General features: G+C 38.9%; 1 protein-coding gene across 4 annotated transcripts in view; it reads left to right on the forward strand.

Annotated features, from left to right (window-relative positions):
* Positions 1-26: 26 nt before the first annotated feature.
* Positions 27-18638, forward strand: part of ksr2 (kinase suppressor of ras 2) — a 125027-nt gene continuing 106415 nt past the window's right edge. For all 4 annotated transcript variants that reach the window (XM_075467394.1, XM_075467392.1, XM_075467393.1 and 1 more), the window contains exons 1-3: positions 27-740; positions 15632-15772; positions 17834-17984. In XM_075467394.1, coding sequence (XP_075323509.1) covers positions 567-740; positions 15632-15772; positions 17834-17984 — 466 coding nt within the window. In that variant the 5' untranslated portion in view covers positions 27-566. The remainder of the gene's footprint in view (positions 741-15631; positions 15773-17833; positions 17985-18638) is intronic.

The raw sequence follows: 18638 nt of genomic DNA on the forward strand, positions 1-18638 counted from the left end.
CGGAGCCTGAGCGCTGCGATGCTGTTGCTGTGGGTTTGATTGACAGGAAACATGTCGGTGTGGTGGGAGCGAACCGGGATGCAGCTGCTGCCAAGGGAGACAGGGAGTACCTGCACCAAATCCACATATCAGCACCTTTAAAAACCACCAGGCTTCACCAAGAACCGTCCGCTTATGATGCGCTGAGCAGAGTCTATGTTTCCTTCTTTTTTTTTTCCAACATCCTTTTGAGAGGAAGGGGCAGCCAATGGATGCTGAGGCAAACCGTGTAGTATCTTCATGCTGTGTTTGATTTAGCCTTCATCCAGAGACACCTTGATGATCCAGCAGGAACTACGAGGACTGTTGTTGCAATGGAGTCGACTCTCTCGCGGCTCAAACCTCGTCTTTAAACCCACAACAAACCGTTTCATGGCGTTTTGCAGGTTGCTCTGCTCTGCGGGCTCCTCCACGCTTCCTTTTTGAAATACTATTCCTATTTTTTTTCTTGCTTTCATTTCTTTTTTTCTTTTTTTTCTTTTTTTTGTAAGTGCAAAGGGAAAATAACATCCACTGCTCGCCAAACTATGAACGAGGAGATGACAAAAAGCGAGGAGCAGCATCTTAGTTTGCAGAAAGCCTTGCAGCAGTGCGAGTTGGTGCAAAATATGATAGACATAAGCATTTCTAGTTTGGAGGGTTTACGGACCAAATGTGCCACATCCAACGACTTGACACAAAAAGAGATACGAACGCTGGAGGTAAGCACCTTTTGAGCGGAATCCCTGGATTCGTGTTGTGCATCTTCATCTAAATCAATGCCGCGGGGCTGTCACTATGTTATTTTGAGGCCACTGCATATTATTATTTTTTTTTCCAGCGGGAAACTTGCATTGTGCTGTCATAGCATTAATATGCCAATATTTCTGCTAAAGCTCTCTGCTATCTGTTTTGTGCAGTGCAATAAATCAAGAGGCCACGGGGCTGCAGTGGGCTGTTAGTGACTTGCGCATTCTGCAGGTGGCGGGGAGAGAAGGTGGCTCTTCTCCATCAGAATAATATCTGAAGCGGCCGAGGCCTATGGGCAGCCCGTGTTTACAATCCATTACCAGAATGCCAGCCTCTCGCAGCGCATCCAGAGCCAGGCGTTATGCAAGGCGCACAGATTACTGACATTGTTACAAAATATTGTTATCCGTTAATTGGCCAGTGGGGGTATTCCGTAAATTGCGTTACGTAATGGCCACAATACCCCCGGTGTTGTGTTTGAGATATCAGACTTGTCGTGTTTTGAGACCACTTTAAGCCGTCGAACAAACCCCTTCACCCGTGGCAGGCTGTTACAGGGTATAAAAAAATGCCATAAAGTGCGTTAAGGTCAGTGAAAACTGACTATTGAGCACTGCAGACACAGCACAGCATGAAAGGCCCCGTGAGAATGTTATGGTGATATGTGAAGAGATTAAAACAAACAGTATTTAGTGCAGCAAGGTACCCATAAACTCACCACCGAGTATCTGTGTGCACCATCAACACACTTTGAATCCCAGTGGAAATATAATTGAGATGCTGCATAAAAACAGCCGACCATAAAGTCCCCTGTGAGTTCCAGACATTGATGCCACAGAGATGTGAGGCTGTGTGATAGCATACATAAACATACCGTAGTGCATCATTTCAGCTGGTAACATAGGTTTACCAGGGCTGACCTGGGAACAGAGAACTAGAATTATGGCTTCAAATGTGCTGCCAGCACTTTACAGGCTAGAATCAGGAAATAAATGTTCACTGTGTTCCCTTACTGCATTGCAAAGCATTGTGGGTGCCGGGTTATTTGTTGTAAGCATTACAGAATTCTTCTTTTTATGTTAAAACTAAACCTGACAGATCTCTTGTGCTGGATTTCTGAAAAATCTGATTGATGGTGACGTGATTAAGCTGAAAGAAAAGTGGGACAGAGTTAGAATGCTACAATATCTGGATGAGTCTAAGGGCTTTTATTAGAGGAGAGGTAAAGATACACAGAGATATGGTACTACATTCTTGCAGATATGTCTGAACCAAATACGACAGAACTGCTGCAAACAGTGCTGTGTGGCGAAGGGACAGCACAAAAAGTTTTTTGGCTACTTAAGAGAAAAGAGAGAGGTTTCTTTTACCATTTTGGATGCATTTTGTTGTCTGACTCTTGTCTCTGACCTTCATCTTATACTAAGTATGTGTTTCCCGTCAGTCTTCCTTTGCAATATTGTGAAATGTCACCCAAGTTGTTACACCAAAAAAAGATAATTTTATTTACATGCACACTGAGAGCACATGCTAGAGGCTGAATTACAATAATATCCTGATAAAGTAATGATGATAGAGGAAGTATTTTAATTTGAATTTGCATTTTTTCACCTAAAGCATTTGCAGTGATAGTTGTGTGCACAGAAGCCTGTGAAATATTGGAGTGTTTTGATGAGATGGTATTTGTGTCTAACAGACAAGTATGCCACCTGCACAAGGATTACTGTGAAACACGAATCTGCTGACCGCAGGGGGCGATAATGATAGCTAGCAGTGAGCTAACAAAAAGAGGGAGACAGCTGCACACTGTTCTTAATAATAAAGCTCCCAAACAAATCTGGATTTATTCATCTGTTCATGCCAAATTAATTGATTTGAATGCAGGGACAACAAACGATTGGATATAGTGCCTTGATATACACGTTAATAGCAAAACCTGTTCACACAATGAATAGTGCAAATTGAATTTTTGTTTTTTGCTTTGGCTTATTATGAAATGACTTCTATTAATTTTTGTTCTTGTCATTCTACCCACACTTTTTCACAATTACAAAGCAAAAGTAAGTCTTTGGTGTGTTTTGTTAGTGTATGTGAAATACGAGGGAAAAATTCCCATTTCCATAAGTTTTCAGGTCCTTTACCTGGGTAGTAATCTTTGGCAGCCCTTTGATGGGCCAGTGATCTGTCCAGGGTTTACACTGCCTCCCACCCAATGGCAGCTGGGATAGACTCAGACCCCTAGTGACTCTGAACAAGATAGAGTGGGTATGGAAAATGGATGGATAGTGATAAGATGACGGTGATCGTAAACTCAGGACTCTTTTTCTTCCAAAGTTTCTCCCAGTGTTTCCCAACAGAAACGTTCAAAGTAAACCATGATGGATGGGGAGCATCACTGTGCAGCTATTTTCAGGCCTTCTGTTAGATTCATATTCTGATTAAAAATTCACTTGTTGGTTACCTGTCTGACCAAAGTTAATAGCCCCTGATCACTCAGTTTGGTGCTTTCAACCATATTCCATTGTAGAACGATGGTAGCTGCTCTGATCAGGGGGACTAAATGCTTGAAACAGTTTATGTATATCAGTTTTGACACAGTCCTGTCTCACAGGTCTACATACATCTCTCTTAACCACATGCCTTGGTTTTCATTCTGATATACACCATCAACCTCATACATATATGTGACCTGATATAGGTCATCGTTTACAGGACAGACATGTGCAGGCATGTGCCTTCTTAATTGTGTCTAATTGATTTAGATGGTCACAGGTGGACTAAAGTCAAGTTCTCGAAGCATCTCAAGGACTTCCGATGAAGGAAGGAAGCACTCATTCAGTTATGAGTGTCATACCCAGAATGAATACTTATGGAAATGGAATATTTCAGTTTTTGTTTTTTAAATGAATTAACATAAAATACATTCATGTCTTTTAAAAAGAAACAAATTTAGTCATCTGGACATCAGAAACATTTTGCATACAAGATCACTACAACTCAATTGTGTTTCTTCTGGGTTCAACCAGCATATTGTAAGGCATACTCAAGTTACACACAGTTCTAAAAGTTCTAGTTATTGTTTTTTATCATTATCCAGAAGTGAAAGGAACCTTTCTTGCAGGTATAGCTGATTATTGTCAGTGACACTGAATTGTTGCATAGTTAATTGTGGGCATTGATGGTGAAGCAACATCAAAACTTTTACTTTTTAAAAGTAAGGCAAACTTATAATGAAGTTAGCATTTATGTAAAGAAAAGTTTAATGGCTGTTATTTTTAAAACTAACTTTCCTTCTGCATTTCTGTTTTGATCTCCATTAACTTTTCAGAAATGCATTTTGCTTTTTAGTTGCAACTGTTTTATTGTTTCCTGAAAATAGACACATGCTACATCTGGATAAAGGTTTAAGGCCAGAGTTTGTGGGCTTGTTGTATTACACATTGATTGTTGCGGTTTTAATTATGTTGGATTCCATGTTGCCCAGTATTACCACTCTTTGTATCCAGGTGCGTCAAGCTCATGTCTAAACTCATCTCTGCTTTCTCTGTTTTCCCTTCTTAGGTGTGCAGAAATTCATACTGATGTCACTGATTTGTTCTGGATATTTTAAAACTTTTACACCGTGCACCATTGTTAGTGATGTAGCAAGACTTCTATGAGATCACAGTTACACCAACATAAATTCAGGCCAGAGTATTGTTGTGGGCTGCTATTGTACTGTTGTTAAATTTAGGCTACAACTCCCTTGTTAAACAAATTTTAGAAATGATCCAGAAACACATAGACACATGGCTTTTTTCTAAACATGGTCTGGATGGTGCATCTCAGTTTATTAGTCATTTGTTCTTAATCTTTTTTTTTTTAAAATCAGCAGAAATGTAATAAACAAATTTGTGACAGAAATGCTCAGTAGGAAAAAAAGCAATAGATTAAACACACTTCAAACGCTCCAATATAATTCCAAAGTACAACAAAAGAGTCGCTCCTGAATATTGTCCCATTGTGCTCAGATCCACTGAGCTCAAGAAGCTTTCAGTCGTTTTATTGACACAATGACACAACAGCTGTCCTGCAGTTGTTTTGATTAGGGTCACAATGATGTCAGCCATGCACAAAGCTTTCCTTGTCCTGATCTATTGTGAGTGTGGTGTGTACGGGAGATTCTTCGACAAAGTTTCTGCTTTTCTATTCTATAATTTCCCTAAAGATACGCAGATTGGGCCTCAGACGCTGTCTGTCAGGAGCGTTGAGTGTTGACCTTGTTCGAGCCAAAAGCTTTACCCAGAATAGCATCCTATACCATTACCTGGATGAAGTATTACACCGGCTTCCATTAAAATAATTACGCATTGTTGGTGTCCCTTGGATACACTGATGATCAGCACTCATGGTGACTGACCTTTTTTTGTTTTAATGGTTTCATATAGATGCGGACACATGACACAATCAAACGTGTTTCATACATTAGAAATTTTGGTGAGAACCACTTTATTCGTATTCACTCAAACAAGATGGTGTCAGCTACTGTTTGCTTCAGAGGTGGAACTGTGGCGTTTTTCTACTCACTTTTAGGTGATCAAAAGCTCTAAAGACCCGTTGAGGCACTGTAGCTTAGAAGAATGAAGATTTCATTATGCTCGAGGAAAACTGGGTCATACGAGTACTCTTTAGTCATCTGACGATGACTAAAGAGTACTTCTACCAGTTCGGAATGACCACATGCAAAGCCTGACATTATAACCTCTGCATGGTTGTGTTAAGCTGCATGCACTGCAGTTCTTTCACAAATACTGTAATACAAAAAAGTGCTTCCGTTTAAAGTTTCTTTCCCCTTAGTAAATATACAATAAGTTCAATATTTAGGATATTTTAGCATTTTTTGTCTCAGTCAACTTCTGAGGAAAATCTGTGTTTCATTAATGGAAAATATAAAAATATTATTTTTATAAATATTATATAGAATGCCAAGCTATGCTGTTTTCTTTCCCCCTAACTTAGGGTTTTATGTCCTAACCTTTTATTGGTATTTGGTTTTAGACAAAGTGGCTTTGGTACGTATAATAGTCAAAGAAAAGAGAGGAAAACAACATCACCTGAAAAAATTTCATCACAACATTTCCTGGTGACTGGGCTGTATGGTGGTGTGGTGGTTAGCACCAGGTTCAATTCCCAGCTGGGGTTTTTATGTGTGGAGTTTGCATGTTCTCCCCGGGTACTCAAGCTTCCTCCCGCCCCCCAAAAACATGCATGTTAGGTTGATTGGTGATTCTAAATTGTTCCCTAGGTGTGAGTGTGAGTGCCCAGCTGCTAGGTAGCATGAGCCAGTATATTTGCAGTGCCGGCCCCAAGCCCGGATAAATGGTGAGGGTTGTTTGTTTAGGAACCATGTGCCAAATCAATGATGTGCGATCAACTCGCTGTGGTGACCCCTGATGAAGGGAGAGGCCGAAAGAAGAAGAACATTTTCCTGGTGACTGGTTTGTGTCAGCCACCAAGAATCTCTTCAAAGAAAGATACGTTTAATAAATAAATCAATATGATTTACTGACTTGGAAAATAATGCATGCAAGACTTGCCATCAGGTCATTTTTTGCGTTACTTTGCAGAATATTCATTTACTTAAACCTGTCCTGGATAGCTTTTATGTGGAAAAATGTCATCATACAGATAACGTAACAGATAAAGTCTCAAATTTAAATGATTACTATTTTACCTGGACTACTATTTCAACAATATGTAATATATTTACAATATTTTATTTATGATTGTGTAGCCAGTAATGAATCAAAACATCTCAATGGGGCAATTTGCTGCAAATGTGTCTGCATCCAGGGGATAAAACTGAGAGAGGTAACGGTATATCAGGAAGAAGTAACAGAACAATGTGACGCAGATATTTATAAATGCCGATGAAATGCAGTGTGGAAACTTTACGGTGAAAGGTCCAACACCTTTCATGTCATGACAGTTTATTTTTTCCCATCGTCCCTGGATTTATTGTTGTATCCGTGCAATGCACTGATTTAGGGGTGATGAGACAGCTGTGTACCCTTGTGAAGCCTCCCACTGGATATTGGCTCTGAAAAACAGAAGCGTTGGCAGTTACTGGTATATAAGAAAGACAAATATCAGTAAATATATGGCATTTTGTCTTTTTGAATCGGTAAAACTTCATTTAAGACTTTGGGCTGGTTCTTCACTGGTGTTAAAGTTGGGTAATGTCAGAGGAAGATAACACATGACATATTTCAGTATTTGTGAACACTTCTTTTTTTTTTTGTCAGTTTGCTGGTCTGGAACATTCAGGTGTGTGTTTACACAAAGTAGAACGACATCAGCAATGATATGAAAGAAGCAGCTGTTGCTGCCCATCAATCTGGGAATGGTCATACGGTCATTTCCAAACAATCCATAGCCCACGGTTCTACGGTTAGAAAGATTATTCACAAGTGGAAAACACTCAAGACAGCTCCCAATTTACCCCAGAAGTGGACTTCCCAGAAAGTTTACACCAAAAAAAACTGCAAAAACCCAACAGCTGACAGCTAAAGCATGAGTTGCCCAGTCAAAGTCCAGACTTCAACCCGACAGAAAAGCCCAACAGGATCATAGAACCTTTGGAGAACTGTGCATAAGATAATGCTCGTACACCTTAATGAACTAAAGGTTAAAAAAAAGTGAGACAAAATTTATCCGCAATGAAGTGAGTTAGTGACAACATCACACAGGAAAACATTACTACAAGTTATTCATGCTGGTTGCTGGTGGTTCTGGCTGTTTAATTATAGAATAATGTAAAAAAAATAACATTGTGAATATATAAAAATAATAATGTGCAATGTTTTTGTTCATCTGAGGTAGTAATTTTAAGTCAGCACCATGTGATTTCTGTATCATGCTCTGGTACATAAAACTTTAGAAATGCAACAGGATGTACTTTTTTTTTTACATGAGTTTAAATCTCCTGAATTGGGGGAAATTGAGACTAGTTAGAATTCAGCTGCAGATCCGAAAGTGAAAACTAGTTTCAAGAAACTCATTTGCCTTTGTGTCACAAAGCATGACTTTATAGATATCTGCAATGCTCTTTTTTTTTGACTGGGAGCAGTTGAATTACTGATATCTGCAATTCATATCTACTCGAGTAAATAAAGGTTAGAACAGCTTTCCATCACTTCAGACACAGTTGTGTCATCCAAAATACAAATAACTAAGTTAGAAAACACAATAACAAATGAAGCCATTGATTTGTATTTACTTTTATAAAGTTAGAAAGGCCTGTGACTTTCATTATGGGACGGGTAGGCTAACAAATATCTGTCTTTGCTGTTTCATCTTTTCATCTTTTCATTTTCAAATATATGTCTCTACACATCTGCCAGCTTTAAAGTCCGCTACAAACTCATTCCAGCAGCATTCACTGTTAGTCTGCTTTAACAGGGTTTATATGTTTGACTACATTTGGCATGTAAACCGTTATTCATGTAGCAAGACCTCTGCATCTCCATGCCACTTGTAATGCTAATGCCTCTATGCATGCATGAGATTCATTTTTTTTCATATACAAACCAGCTTGGTTATTGAATTATTAATTACCACAGTATGCTGCAGATGAGAGAGCTAAATTTGGATGCTAAAAGTTGAGCAGTTGTGCGTTTACTTTAAGGGGAGGTGAACCCATGAATTGCACCGGTTTTTGCTGAAGCAGGTTTTGTCTCTGGACAGTTGTAATGCAGGAAAGCACATGGCTCGAGTTGTACAGATCAGAACAAGCTGCAGTGGAAGTGACAGTTTGCTGTACATTCATTAAGTGGTCCAGTTTACCAGGATTAACAGAATAGCAGCTGTGAAGAGTTCAGTGTAGCTCATGTCTCAAAGGGGAATAGCATGATATAGGCTCATCTCAGAGTCTTTTTAAAGGAGCAACACATGATTTGAACAAATGTTGGGGATCAAGCAGGAGCTGGCTTAGTTATAAGCTAATATTAATAAGTGTCCGAAGGACAGTTATAATGATGTATTTATATATTAGATATAGTATATGTTAGAATTATATATTCTAATATATTATATATTTTAAGATAATATATATATTGTCCCCCCAAAAAAGCTACACATGAATTGTTACTTCAGCCGCAAAGAATTGGAACCAAATCCTCGTTGAAGCACAATTTCTTTCTGAAGTCCAGTGTGAACTCAAGCTGCTAAAAAAAGTCTGATAAAAAGTGGTTGCTACAAAAACGGTCTTTTGCTAAGTCTGGCTGGAACATTACCTTCAAATATAAAGTTTGTTGACCTGGCTCTTACATCCTCTGAGGCTCGAATGATGTAAGATGTCTGGTGATCAGTACGGGAGACAACAGAGTAATTCTGTGCAGAGCTGGCTTCTTCATTTTAACAGGTTGGATGTGATGGGCATGGCTTAGAGAACAAAGCAAATCAGAAGCCTGACAAGTGATGTAACTTGCCATTGAAAATGGCACAAAACCAATATTTTTTTTTAATGGTAGTGACTTCAGACAAAAAAAGAGCTTTGCTCATAATATGTCCTCTTTAAATCTTTTGTCTTCCTTTGCTGCAGCAAAATTAATGACACTAATAATGTCCACAAATGCTTATGACATACACAAATGTCATAAATCGAGTTAGTCCTCACCATCAATCATCATCTTTCTTTTTAAGGTTGTAAGTCTTCCTTTGAGCATCGAGTGTCTTGTCTGGAGCGTTGAAAACTTTCCTTGAAAAAACACAACTTTCCTTCTATAGCTCATATTGTTCCACATCTTTCTGATAGACCTAATCAGCATCATATGATGGTTTGAATGCACTGGTAAATATCCCACTCTCCAGGATTAAGTAAAAGATCCGAGTAGCTCTTCCACCACTGATTGTGTGCAACATGAGGATTTATGAGAAACCAGAAGCTTTAGCGGAAGGGTTCTGTGCATCTACAAACGGAGAGGCAGAAGGTAAAGATGATAAAATGTAAAAATCAATAATAATTATGGCATGCCATTGTTATCCTGTAAGTCCTAGCAGCTTATGCTCATACGCATGCTGTGCAGTGTGTCCATAATGGTTTTCACTTTGCTTGACCACGGCTTAAGGACAGTGGTAGTCCTTTATAATGTCTCACATGGAAGCTCTGAAAGTGACAGCAACGACCCGCTGATTGATTGATTTACCAGTCTGCATGGCGACTTTAGCTCTCAATGCCACTGTGTGGGGCTCGTGGTCCAGTTAAACTGCTAAATCATCTTGGAAAGTCATGTTTATAAGACATGTCTTTGAAATTCAGCATAATGCCATCCCAACATGTTGTAGCTTTCAGGATTGTCCTGCCTAAGGTGTTTGAAGTTACTGGAAGTAACTCTAGTTCTGTATGTCAGTATTGCCCATGAGATGCATTGATTGATTTCCAATAGTTTTTAAAAAGGTCTGACCTGCTGAGTCCAAACAGGTAGTTTCTAATTCTCTTTCTAAGAACTAAAAAAAAACGAATAGAGCTCATTATGCTTGCCTTGTGTGTCCCACACAACAGAGCCTCTTATTCTCTTATGTCCAGCACTGGACCACTGACAGCTTCGGCTAATGTATGTTAAAACTAGGGCTGGGCGAGTTAACTCGTTATTATCGCGTTAACTCGTCAATTATTTAATGGCGATAAATATTTTATCACGCATTAACGCAGGTTTTATTATTTTCAATTTTATTTATTTTTGGGCTTTTGTGCCTTTAATGGATAGGAAAGTTCAGAGAGACAGGACGCAGGGGGCAGAGAGAGGGGGAACAACACGCAGCACAGGGCCGTCCGATGTGGGACTCAAACCGGGGCAAGCTGCAGTGAGGACTATAACCTCTGTACATGGGGCGCCTGCTCAACCCACTACGCCACAGACCACACCTGTTTTATTATTCATTTTTATAATTGTAAAAGTCTGTTTCTCACAGGCTTTTATTTTGTAAAAGTCTGTTGCTGTCTGCTGCGGAACCGGAAAAGAAAGTAATTGGCGGATCCACCAAACATGGAGAAGTGTACTGAACTTTTACCAGCCTACTTTCATTTTAAAGTTCTTCCAGACGGCGGAGTCGACAGAACCAAAGTCATCTGTAAACACTGCCATGTTGAATTGTCTTCTCACCGTAGTAGTTCCAGTCTAAAATATCACTTAAAGGCAAAACACACAACTGATAGCAGCAAGTCATTCAAGGAAACAGACAGTGGAGCGAGGCTTCTACATAAAAACTACATAAAAATGCTGATGTTAAAAGTGTGTTTTCACAACAAATGTTATGGCACTTTCATTCACATGGCAGCACATTTAAAATAAAACTAAATGCTAAAAGCTTTACACTACTTTTGAATTCATTTTTGGATTTTGCGTACAAATGCGATTCATCATGATTAATCAGGGAAATCATGTGATTAATTACATTCAAAATTTCAATCGTTGCCCAGCCCTAGTTAAATCCAATGTAATCAGTCAGATCAGAGAGTCCCACAGGCTACTACAGTGCATCCTAAAGTAACCATGAATATACAAAATAAATATCCTGATTGGGTCCATATTTCCGTGTTTTCGGTCTGGACTTCTGTAAATGATAAAATGACTGACAGCGCCAAAAGCTCATATTTAGATGTACTTGGAAAAATTGATAGGATTACCTGATACTTTATACATGTATATAAAATCAGCTCGATATATTCTTGATTTTGCATGATACATTTGATATCAAAGTATGAGACACAGTAATAGATCAGCACATTTAGGCAGGGTAAATGTGTATTTTTCTGTAGGTGTGGACTGAGCAGCTGCCTTATCAGGCAGAGCGGGAGCAGTCGTGGGCAGCTTTTACTGTAGGGTTTTCTGCATTCAGAGGTGACTCGCTGGTCCCTCCTCCACTGGTTTCTACTTTGGTATGCACTGATGTAGGCCAGCACCGTCTATTTTCTAGCAGTCATTTTGTAGGTGTACTTTTGGAACGGGGCCATCCACATGCATCATCCTTAAGTCCTCAAGCATCACGTCAGTCTCTCTGGGCCTGGACCTTACTTTACCATCGCTTTTCAATAAGACCAACTATTTCCAACCAAAACTGCTCAGTAACAAAGACACTTGAGTGTCCTGCTTGTAGTGGTGGGAGGCTTGCAGTACAGTCATATAGAGTCAGAACAAATTGTCTCAGAATAATCAAACACATCGGTGAGAACACAAATCTCAAAATGACCAAATAGTTTAGCACGTTTCTTTGAAGAAGACTCACAATGCCCTTTTCTTGCAATGTCTTGTGATCTTAATGAATTGTGTGTGACAAGCTTTTGTCAAGATACCACAGAGAGAGTACAACAGCTCCTTTTCCCACCATGAAGGTGCGCCTCTGTTCACACCGACACGTTTTGGGGCATGAAGTCATCCACCCACTCTTCCACGCCGTCTGCCTATTTTAAGATCTGTACGACTTTTAAAGCACATCATTACCATAGGGCAGATTATGCTGTGAATAGCCTGATAGCTAATGCTAACACATACAGCAGGGCTTCTTTTTAGGCTTTCCAACTGGGGAAAAAAAGAAAGAAAGAATGCCTTTTAAAAGTTGGGATGTAAACATGAGTCAAAGAGCTGGTTGAATATTATCTAATTTCTTTAAGAGAACTATAGAACTGCTTATGAGAATTTATTGTCAATAGCAAAGCAAAAAGCAAGAGAGTTTACTTTTCCTATTGAACTTGAAGCTGGATGGAGACGAGTATGAAGAGGCACGCTATTTCTGCTCTTTGAGTTTGCTGTATCAGACTCACACATATATGCTGTGCACAGAAAAGGCTATTTTCTTTGTTATCTCCTCAACAATATTATTGTCTGGCTGTGTTTTTTGGTGCTCTGTGATGTACAGTATGAACAAAAGTGAAAGTTGTCAGGTCACAAAACCCCCCACAGAATGTGTTGTGGATGATGTAGCAAGACTTAGATACACAAGGATGACAACGATACAAATACGATAAGATAGGATAGAACTCTATTCATCCCACAGCTGGGGAATTTTTCTTGTCACAGCAGCAGGAGGAAGATAACAAAATAGCATGTGACCAAAAAGGTGAAAGTTAGAAGTTATGAACATATTGCACAGAGAACAGTGTTACAGGCAACATGCTACATCAGCAATGGTTGTTGAAGACCTTAATAGCTGATGGGATGAACTATCAAATTACAATGTCACTTTTTAACTTTTCAAGTAGGATTTCTAAGTTTTTAGTTGTTTTTATAAGCTGTCTGTTAATGTGTCTTTTTTTATTTCATGTTTTGCCAATATGAGACACATTCAGATTTCTCCCCCTATAATATAGAATGCCTTGTTACATAATATAGAACATATGCTATGTGTTGCAGCATACCCAGCTCTCTTTGCGGTTGGCATGTCTCAGTCCCAAATGTGCCAGTTCCCCTCTGTCTGTTGTGTGTCACTCAAACGACAGACTGTATGTGAAGCCGTCACATAGCTAAGCGTCTGTGAGAGATGGAGGTCGGACTGACTGAAGAGCAGAAGGGGGATATTCATATGTAGACTGATCTTATCTATTGTTGCCCTGTTGTGCAATAAAACCCTAGTAAATTAATAAACAGATGCACAAATAATTTGTATAAAAGGGGAGTTTCACTAAAAAAAGTTATTTTAAGTAAACACAACAAATTTAATGCAAGCATTTTGCAATCATTATACATTAATGAAAATTGATACAAGGACACATTTTTAGCGTTAAATCACAATTTAGTGAGACATTTATTTGCTTAATTTTCAAGGTTATTGCTTTATCCTCTCATCCATTTGTCCAATTGCATATGAATACAATGTAAAAGATTAAAAACTATTCAAATGTATATGCCTTAGCAGTGGTGACAGCTGGCTGCATGATACATTATATTTAGGGCTTTGTCCATCAGTCCATCCCACATGTTTTTATGTATTCAAAATCTATTTGTTCATACTGATACAAAAAGATGGGCTGATGATATTTAGGTCGTCTAAGGACAAATGTCAAACATTGCTGTGACATCACAACACGTTTTTGGCCTTAAGTCGACATTCATACACTAGAAATCTTGACATTAAATGTCAAACAGGATTAAATGATGAAGTCACGACATTTTACATCCAAAAGGTCAAAGGACTCTTTGGACTCTACTTATGTGGCTCGGGAGCAGAACAGGGAGATTCTGGCAAGTAATGCAATAGACATACAGCAGAAAAACTCACAAAAAGATTCTTATTTTAATACCTCAAAGCAAAAACTCACAATCTGTGCAGCAAACAACAGCCTAACATCCTTACACTGCGCGCATATTTAGTAAGTAGACTGTATTCTTCAGGATCAAAGTAGAAAAAAAATAGTTCAGGATAAAAAATAAATGTTTAACAAATTAATATTCATATTATATTATAATATATTATATCATTATACCATTATATTACATTATACTGTATTACTCAGTGGTTAGAGTGGGTCGTCCAATAACTGGAAGGTTGGCGGTTCAATTCCCACTCTCGCCACTCAAAGATTGGTGAACTGACAGCTAATGGGGTGGCAGTTCACCTCCTTGCCACAACCAAGATGCCATTGAGCAAGGCCCTATACCCCAGGTGCTGTGAATATGGCGTCTGTCTCCATGAGTGTGTGACCCTGTGCATGTGTGTGTTCAGCAGGTGCCAACCTGGATGGGTTAAATGTGGAGGAGTAATTTTGTGTATTTCCCTGTACATGACAATAAATCTGATCTTAATCTTAATACTGTATATTACAACAACAACAAAAAAAAACGTTTTCTAACTCTTGATGTCAATTAGTCACTAATTTAGTCACTTTTCTTGTCAGGACCTACCATGAGCCCGTCATCTATGGCCAATTTTGGGTGAAGCTGCTACAACAGCCTCTCAAATGCTGATCTGAGAGGAGTATTTTCTTGCCTAGCAGCACATTTTATGTTAGGGAAGTGCCCACAAGTTTTCAGCAGGAATTTAGCTGAGTGATAAAGGTGGACAGGTGTTAGAAAGCATGGTCTTGTGGAAAGACTGTGGGTACTGTACCACTGCTCGAGGAAAGAATCTTCCAGAAACCGGCTTACTTTGCTGGTGGTGGGATGCCCCTTATACTGAAAATGAGTGTTTCCACTTGTGAATGTTTTCCTTGGTGTTCCAGTGTTTGCTCTCTTTATCTTGGCAATGTCTGAACATTTGACAGCTTGTATGTCCGGACACTGCAGATCTGTAGGACTTCTGAAAAATGATGGCCAGGGGGAGAATATTGGGTTCCTGGTAGCTGATTTGTACATTTCTCCTTTGTGTAGTTTTTGCAACCTAGCATTGATTGTCCGGTGGTTGCACCTAAAAAGTATTGGAGATATTGTCAGAAAACTCACTTACAATCATGCATGCGTGGTAAAAACATAGGTGTGACATGAGACTTGCATTGAGCAGAAATTCAATATATATATATTTTACTTTGTATTAGAACTCAATGGGATTGTTATAAAATATCAGATATTCTTTGCAAAATCAACATTTAAGTTTGTGCATTTGCGTCAGGACACTATTCTAAAACAAAGGACAGTTTGTTGTTTTGAGCCAGGATACAGACTCACATTCTAGCTTAGTGTAAAGTAAATGGAATATGTCATTTATTCATTTTGCAGCAATGTCTTAAATGCATTTTAAAATGACTGTGCAGAGTTGTACTCCAAACAAACTGACAGCAGCAATTATAAATCTTTTTTTTTTAAGTATTTGAATGCATGAAAAATGTTTGTCAGAATTTGTCAGAATGAAAAGGGCCTTTTTTCTTCTCTGCGTTTGTCCCTCTCTCTCTCAGGGGAAGTTGGTGAAGTACTTTAGCCGCCAGCTTTCCTGTAAGTGCAAAGTGGCCTTAGAGGAGCGCGGAACTGAGCTGGAGGACTTCCCTCGCCTCGGACACTGGTTCCGCATTGTCAACCTGAGGAAAGAGGTCACACAGGTGAGATAAAGTGGTACAATGTTTCTACATGATAACACATTTACCTTATTAATCCTAATGACAAATTCCAACTTGAGAATGTAAAACAGATTATTATTTATTACCCAATCTATTTTATATTATACTGAACTACTGCCTTTTAAGCATTTTGTATTGTCAACTTTATATGTTCTTTATCAGTTGTTTTACAGCAACATCCTTGTTAAGTTATTGACTTTTACTTGTAGGACACATAAGAAGCGAGCTTTGCTAAGTTAATAACTAAATGCTAATTATCAGCACTTCTATAAAATTATATTTTTCAAATAGAAAAAGGTGCTACTCTGAGTTGTTTCCCAGCTTAGATGCTGTTTTGAAAGGCTTATCCAAAAACAGTTTTATAATTTTTTAATGATTGTTTCTGCTTTCTATCACATTGCCATCACACTTCTTTTCACCTCACACCAAGAAGGTTTCTGGTTCAAATTATGGCTGAGGCCCATTTGTGGAGGTACTTGTTTTCTTGAGGCGCTCCGGCTTCCTCTCCCTGTCCAAAAACATCCGTGTTAGGTTACCTGGTGACTGTAAACTGACTGTAGTGTGAGTATCTCTGTGTTGGCACTGCGATGGACAGGCGACCTGTCCAGTGTGTACCCTGCTTCTTGCCTGGTGTTAGCTGGGATAGGCTTGGTTATGTTGAGCAGAAACTTGTTGATTTTACACGTTAGTATCATAGTGTGTTTCTAAAACCATGATCCTTGAAGTTAGAATGGAAGTTACATCACATACGTAAGCAAACGTAGCCTGGTAGCCAGTCAGCCTTTTAGCAGGAGGCCGAAAAGAGACGAGGACTAAACCACAGAGTCAAAAGAGAAGGCAAGGCAATTTTATTTATAGAGCACAATTCGTACACAAGGTAATTCAAAGTAAAACATAAAATCACAGGAAGGCAATACAATCATTAAAAATAAATAAAAAATTAATTAAAAAAAAACATTAAAAATAATCATTAAGTATTTAATTTAAAAGTGAAGAGTGCAGATAAAATACTTTCAGGTGTCATATGCACAGCTAAATAGAACTGTTTTCAGCCTGGATTTAAACATTGTCAGAGTTGAGGCCTGTCTTTACATCTTCTGGAAGGCTGTTCCAGATTTTAGGAGCATAAAAGTGAAACGCAGCCTCACCTTGTTCAGTCCTGACTCTGGGCACCAGCAGGAGACCCCTCCCTGAGGTTCTCAGAGCCCGAGTTGGTTCATATGGCTCTAACATGTCAGAGATGTACTTTGGCGCTTGACCATGAGGAGACTTGTACACAAGCAGAGCTGTTTTAAAGTCTATTCTCTGAGCGACAGGCATTTAAACATATACTACAGGGAGATCATAAAAAGAGACACACCTGTAAGAATTAGTCTAAATGTGTAATGATATGCTTCAGAGTCTGTATACAGGCTGCATATTCAAAGAAATGATGGCCATGTTAAACCATGTGATGCAAGTAGAAGAATATACATGACATCAGTCACGTTGTAAGTAGTCATTTTGTTGAGTCACTAACTTTAAGGCCGATCTGTTGGCTGTGTTAAGTAAGGCACAGAATTTGTGCAAAGGTATGTTGGATAAATGTTATGTTCTCTAAAACGAATGGGAATTCAACCAAACACGGAAACTTCACTCACTATGTTTCACCCTGTTTTCAACCACTAACTTTCATATACAAGCCCATTTCAACTTTGTTGGTAATACTGGCCCTCGCTCACTCATGCAGAACAGTTGAAAATTGACATGGTGGCAATGAAAGCATGAGACCTCGAAGCATCAACATATTTAAACTAAATATTCACTTTTGTTTTTAAAGAGAAAGAGCTCAAAATTTTCTTTACACTCTGTGGGAAAAGAAATCCAGCTTTAAAACATGATAAAGATAAGCCACTATTTTCTTTTCACCTTTAACTGACAAGACGCAATCCGTGAAATATGTTAATCATGTCACCACAGCTTTTTTTTTTTTTTAGTGCAGAGTAAGACCTCCATGTGTTAATGCTGCACGTGCCTGTTTTGTGGCGGTGTCGTTATCGTCAGGAGATGAGCCCAGGAGAGGTGACTCTGGAGGGCCTGCTGGAGATGAGCGAGGAGCAGGTGTGTGAGCTTCTGCAGAAGTTTGGTGCCAACGAAGAGGAATGTGCCCGGCTCAATGCTTCCCTCTCCAGCCTCAGAAAGGCCCACCAGCTCGGTGAGGGTACAGCCGAACCACTTAGGGATGTTTTTACACGCAAAAACTCACCACTGGCCATAACACCCTCTGCACTAAAATGTTTACATGGGAAAATACAGATGCCACATGAATCAAAAATACTACTTTCTTTAGAAAAAAAAATGTAATCTTCTACGCAAGCTGTGTGTGTTTTTTTCCTATTAGATTGCTCAATTTTTGCCAAAGGGTGTCAAATGACTGACAACTAGTGGAGTGTTTTTTTTTTTGAATTATATATATATTTTAAAATAAATACATAAAATAAGTTTTTTATTCATCTATTTTTTTATTTTTTTTTAGTGGAGTGTAAACTAAATTGTTGACAAATGTGGCTGATACAAAAAAAAATCTTCATAGGGAACAAAATGGCTTGAACAGTTTAAACTGTAGACCACTGAGGGAAAAAAAAATCGATCTATCGATTATAGACAAAGACGCTTGTTGTTGAGAGCTGGCTGGTGATCCACTACTCGTTCCTCTGCCATTTAAGATACAACCAACACCTTGTACAACATCTTTATACGTCAGATGTAGGAGAAGGGGGAGTCCAGTGGGTTGCAGGATGGGCCCTCTGCGGCCATCTTTTATCTTGTTACGATGCATCCTTTAGAATCATGGTCAGACTGAAATTTC

This window comes from Odontesthes bonariensis, chromosome 6 (genome assembly GCF_027942865.1).
Source record: "Odontesthes bonariensis isolate fOdoBon6 chromosome 6, fOdoBon6.hap1, whole genome shotgun sequence".
In the NCBI taxonomy this organism is placed as follows: domain Eukaryota; kingdom Metazoa; phylum Chordata; class Actinopteri; order Atheriniformes; family Atherinopsidae; genus Odontesthes; species Odontesthes bonariensis.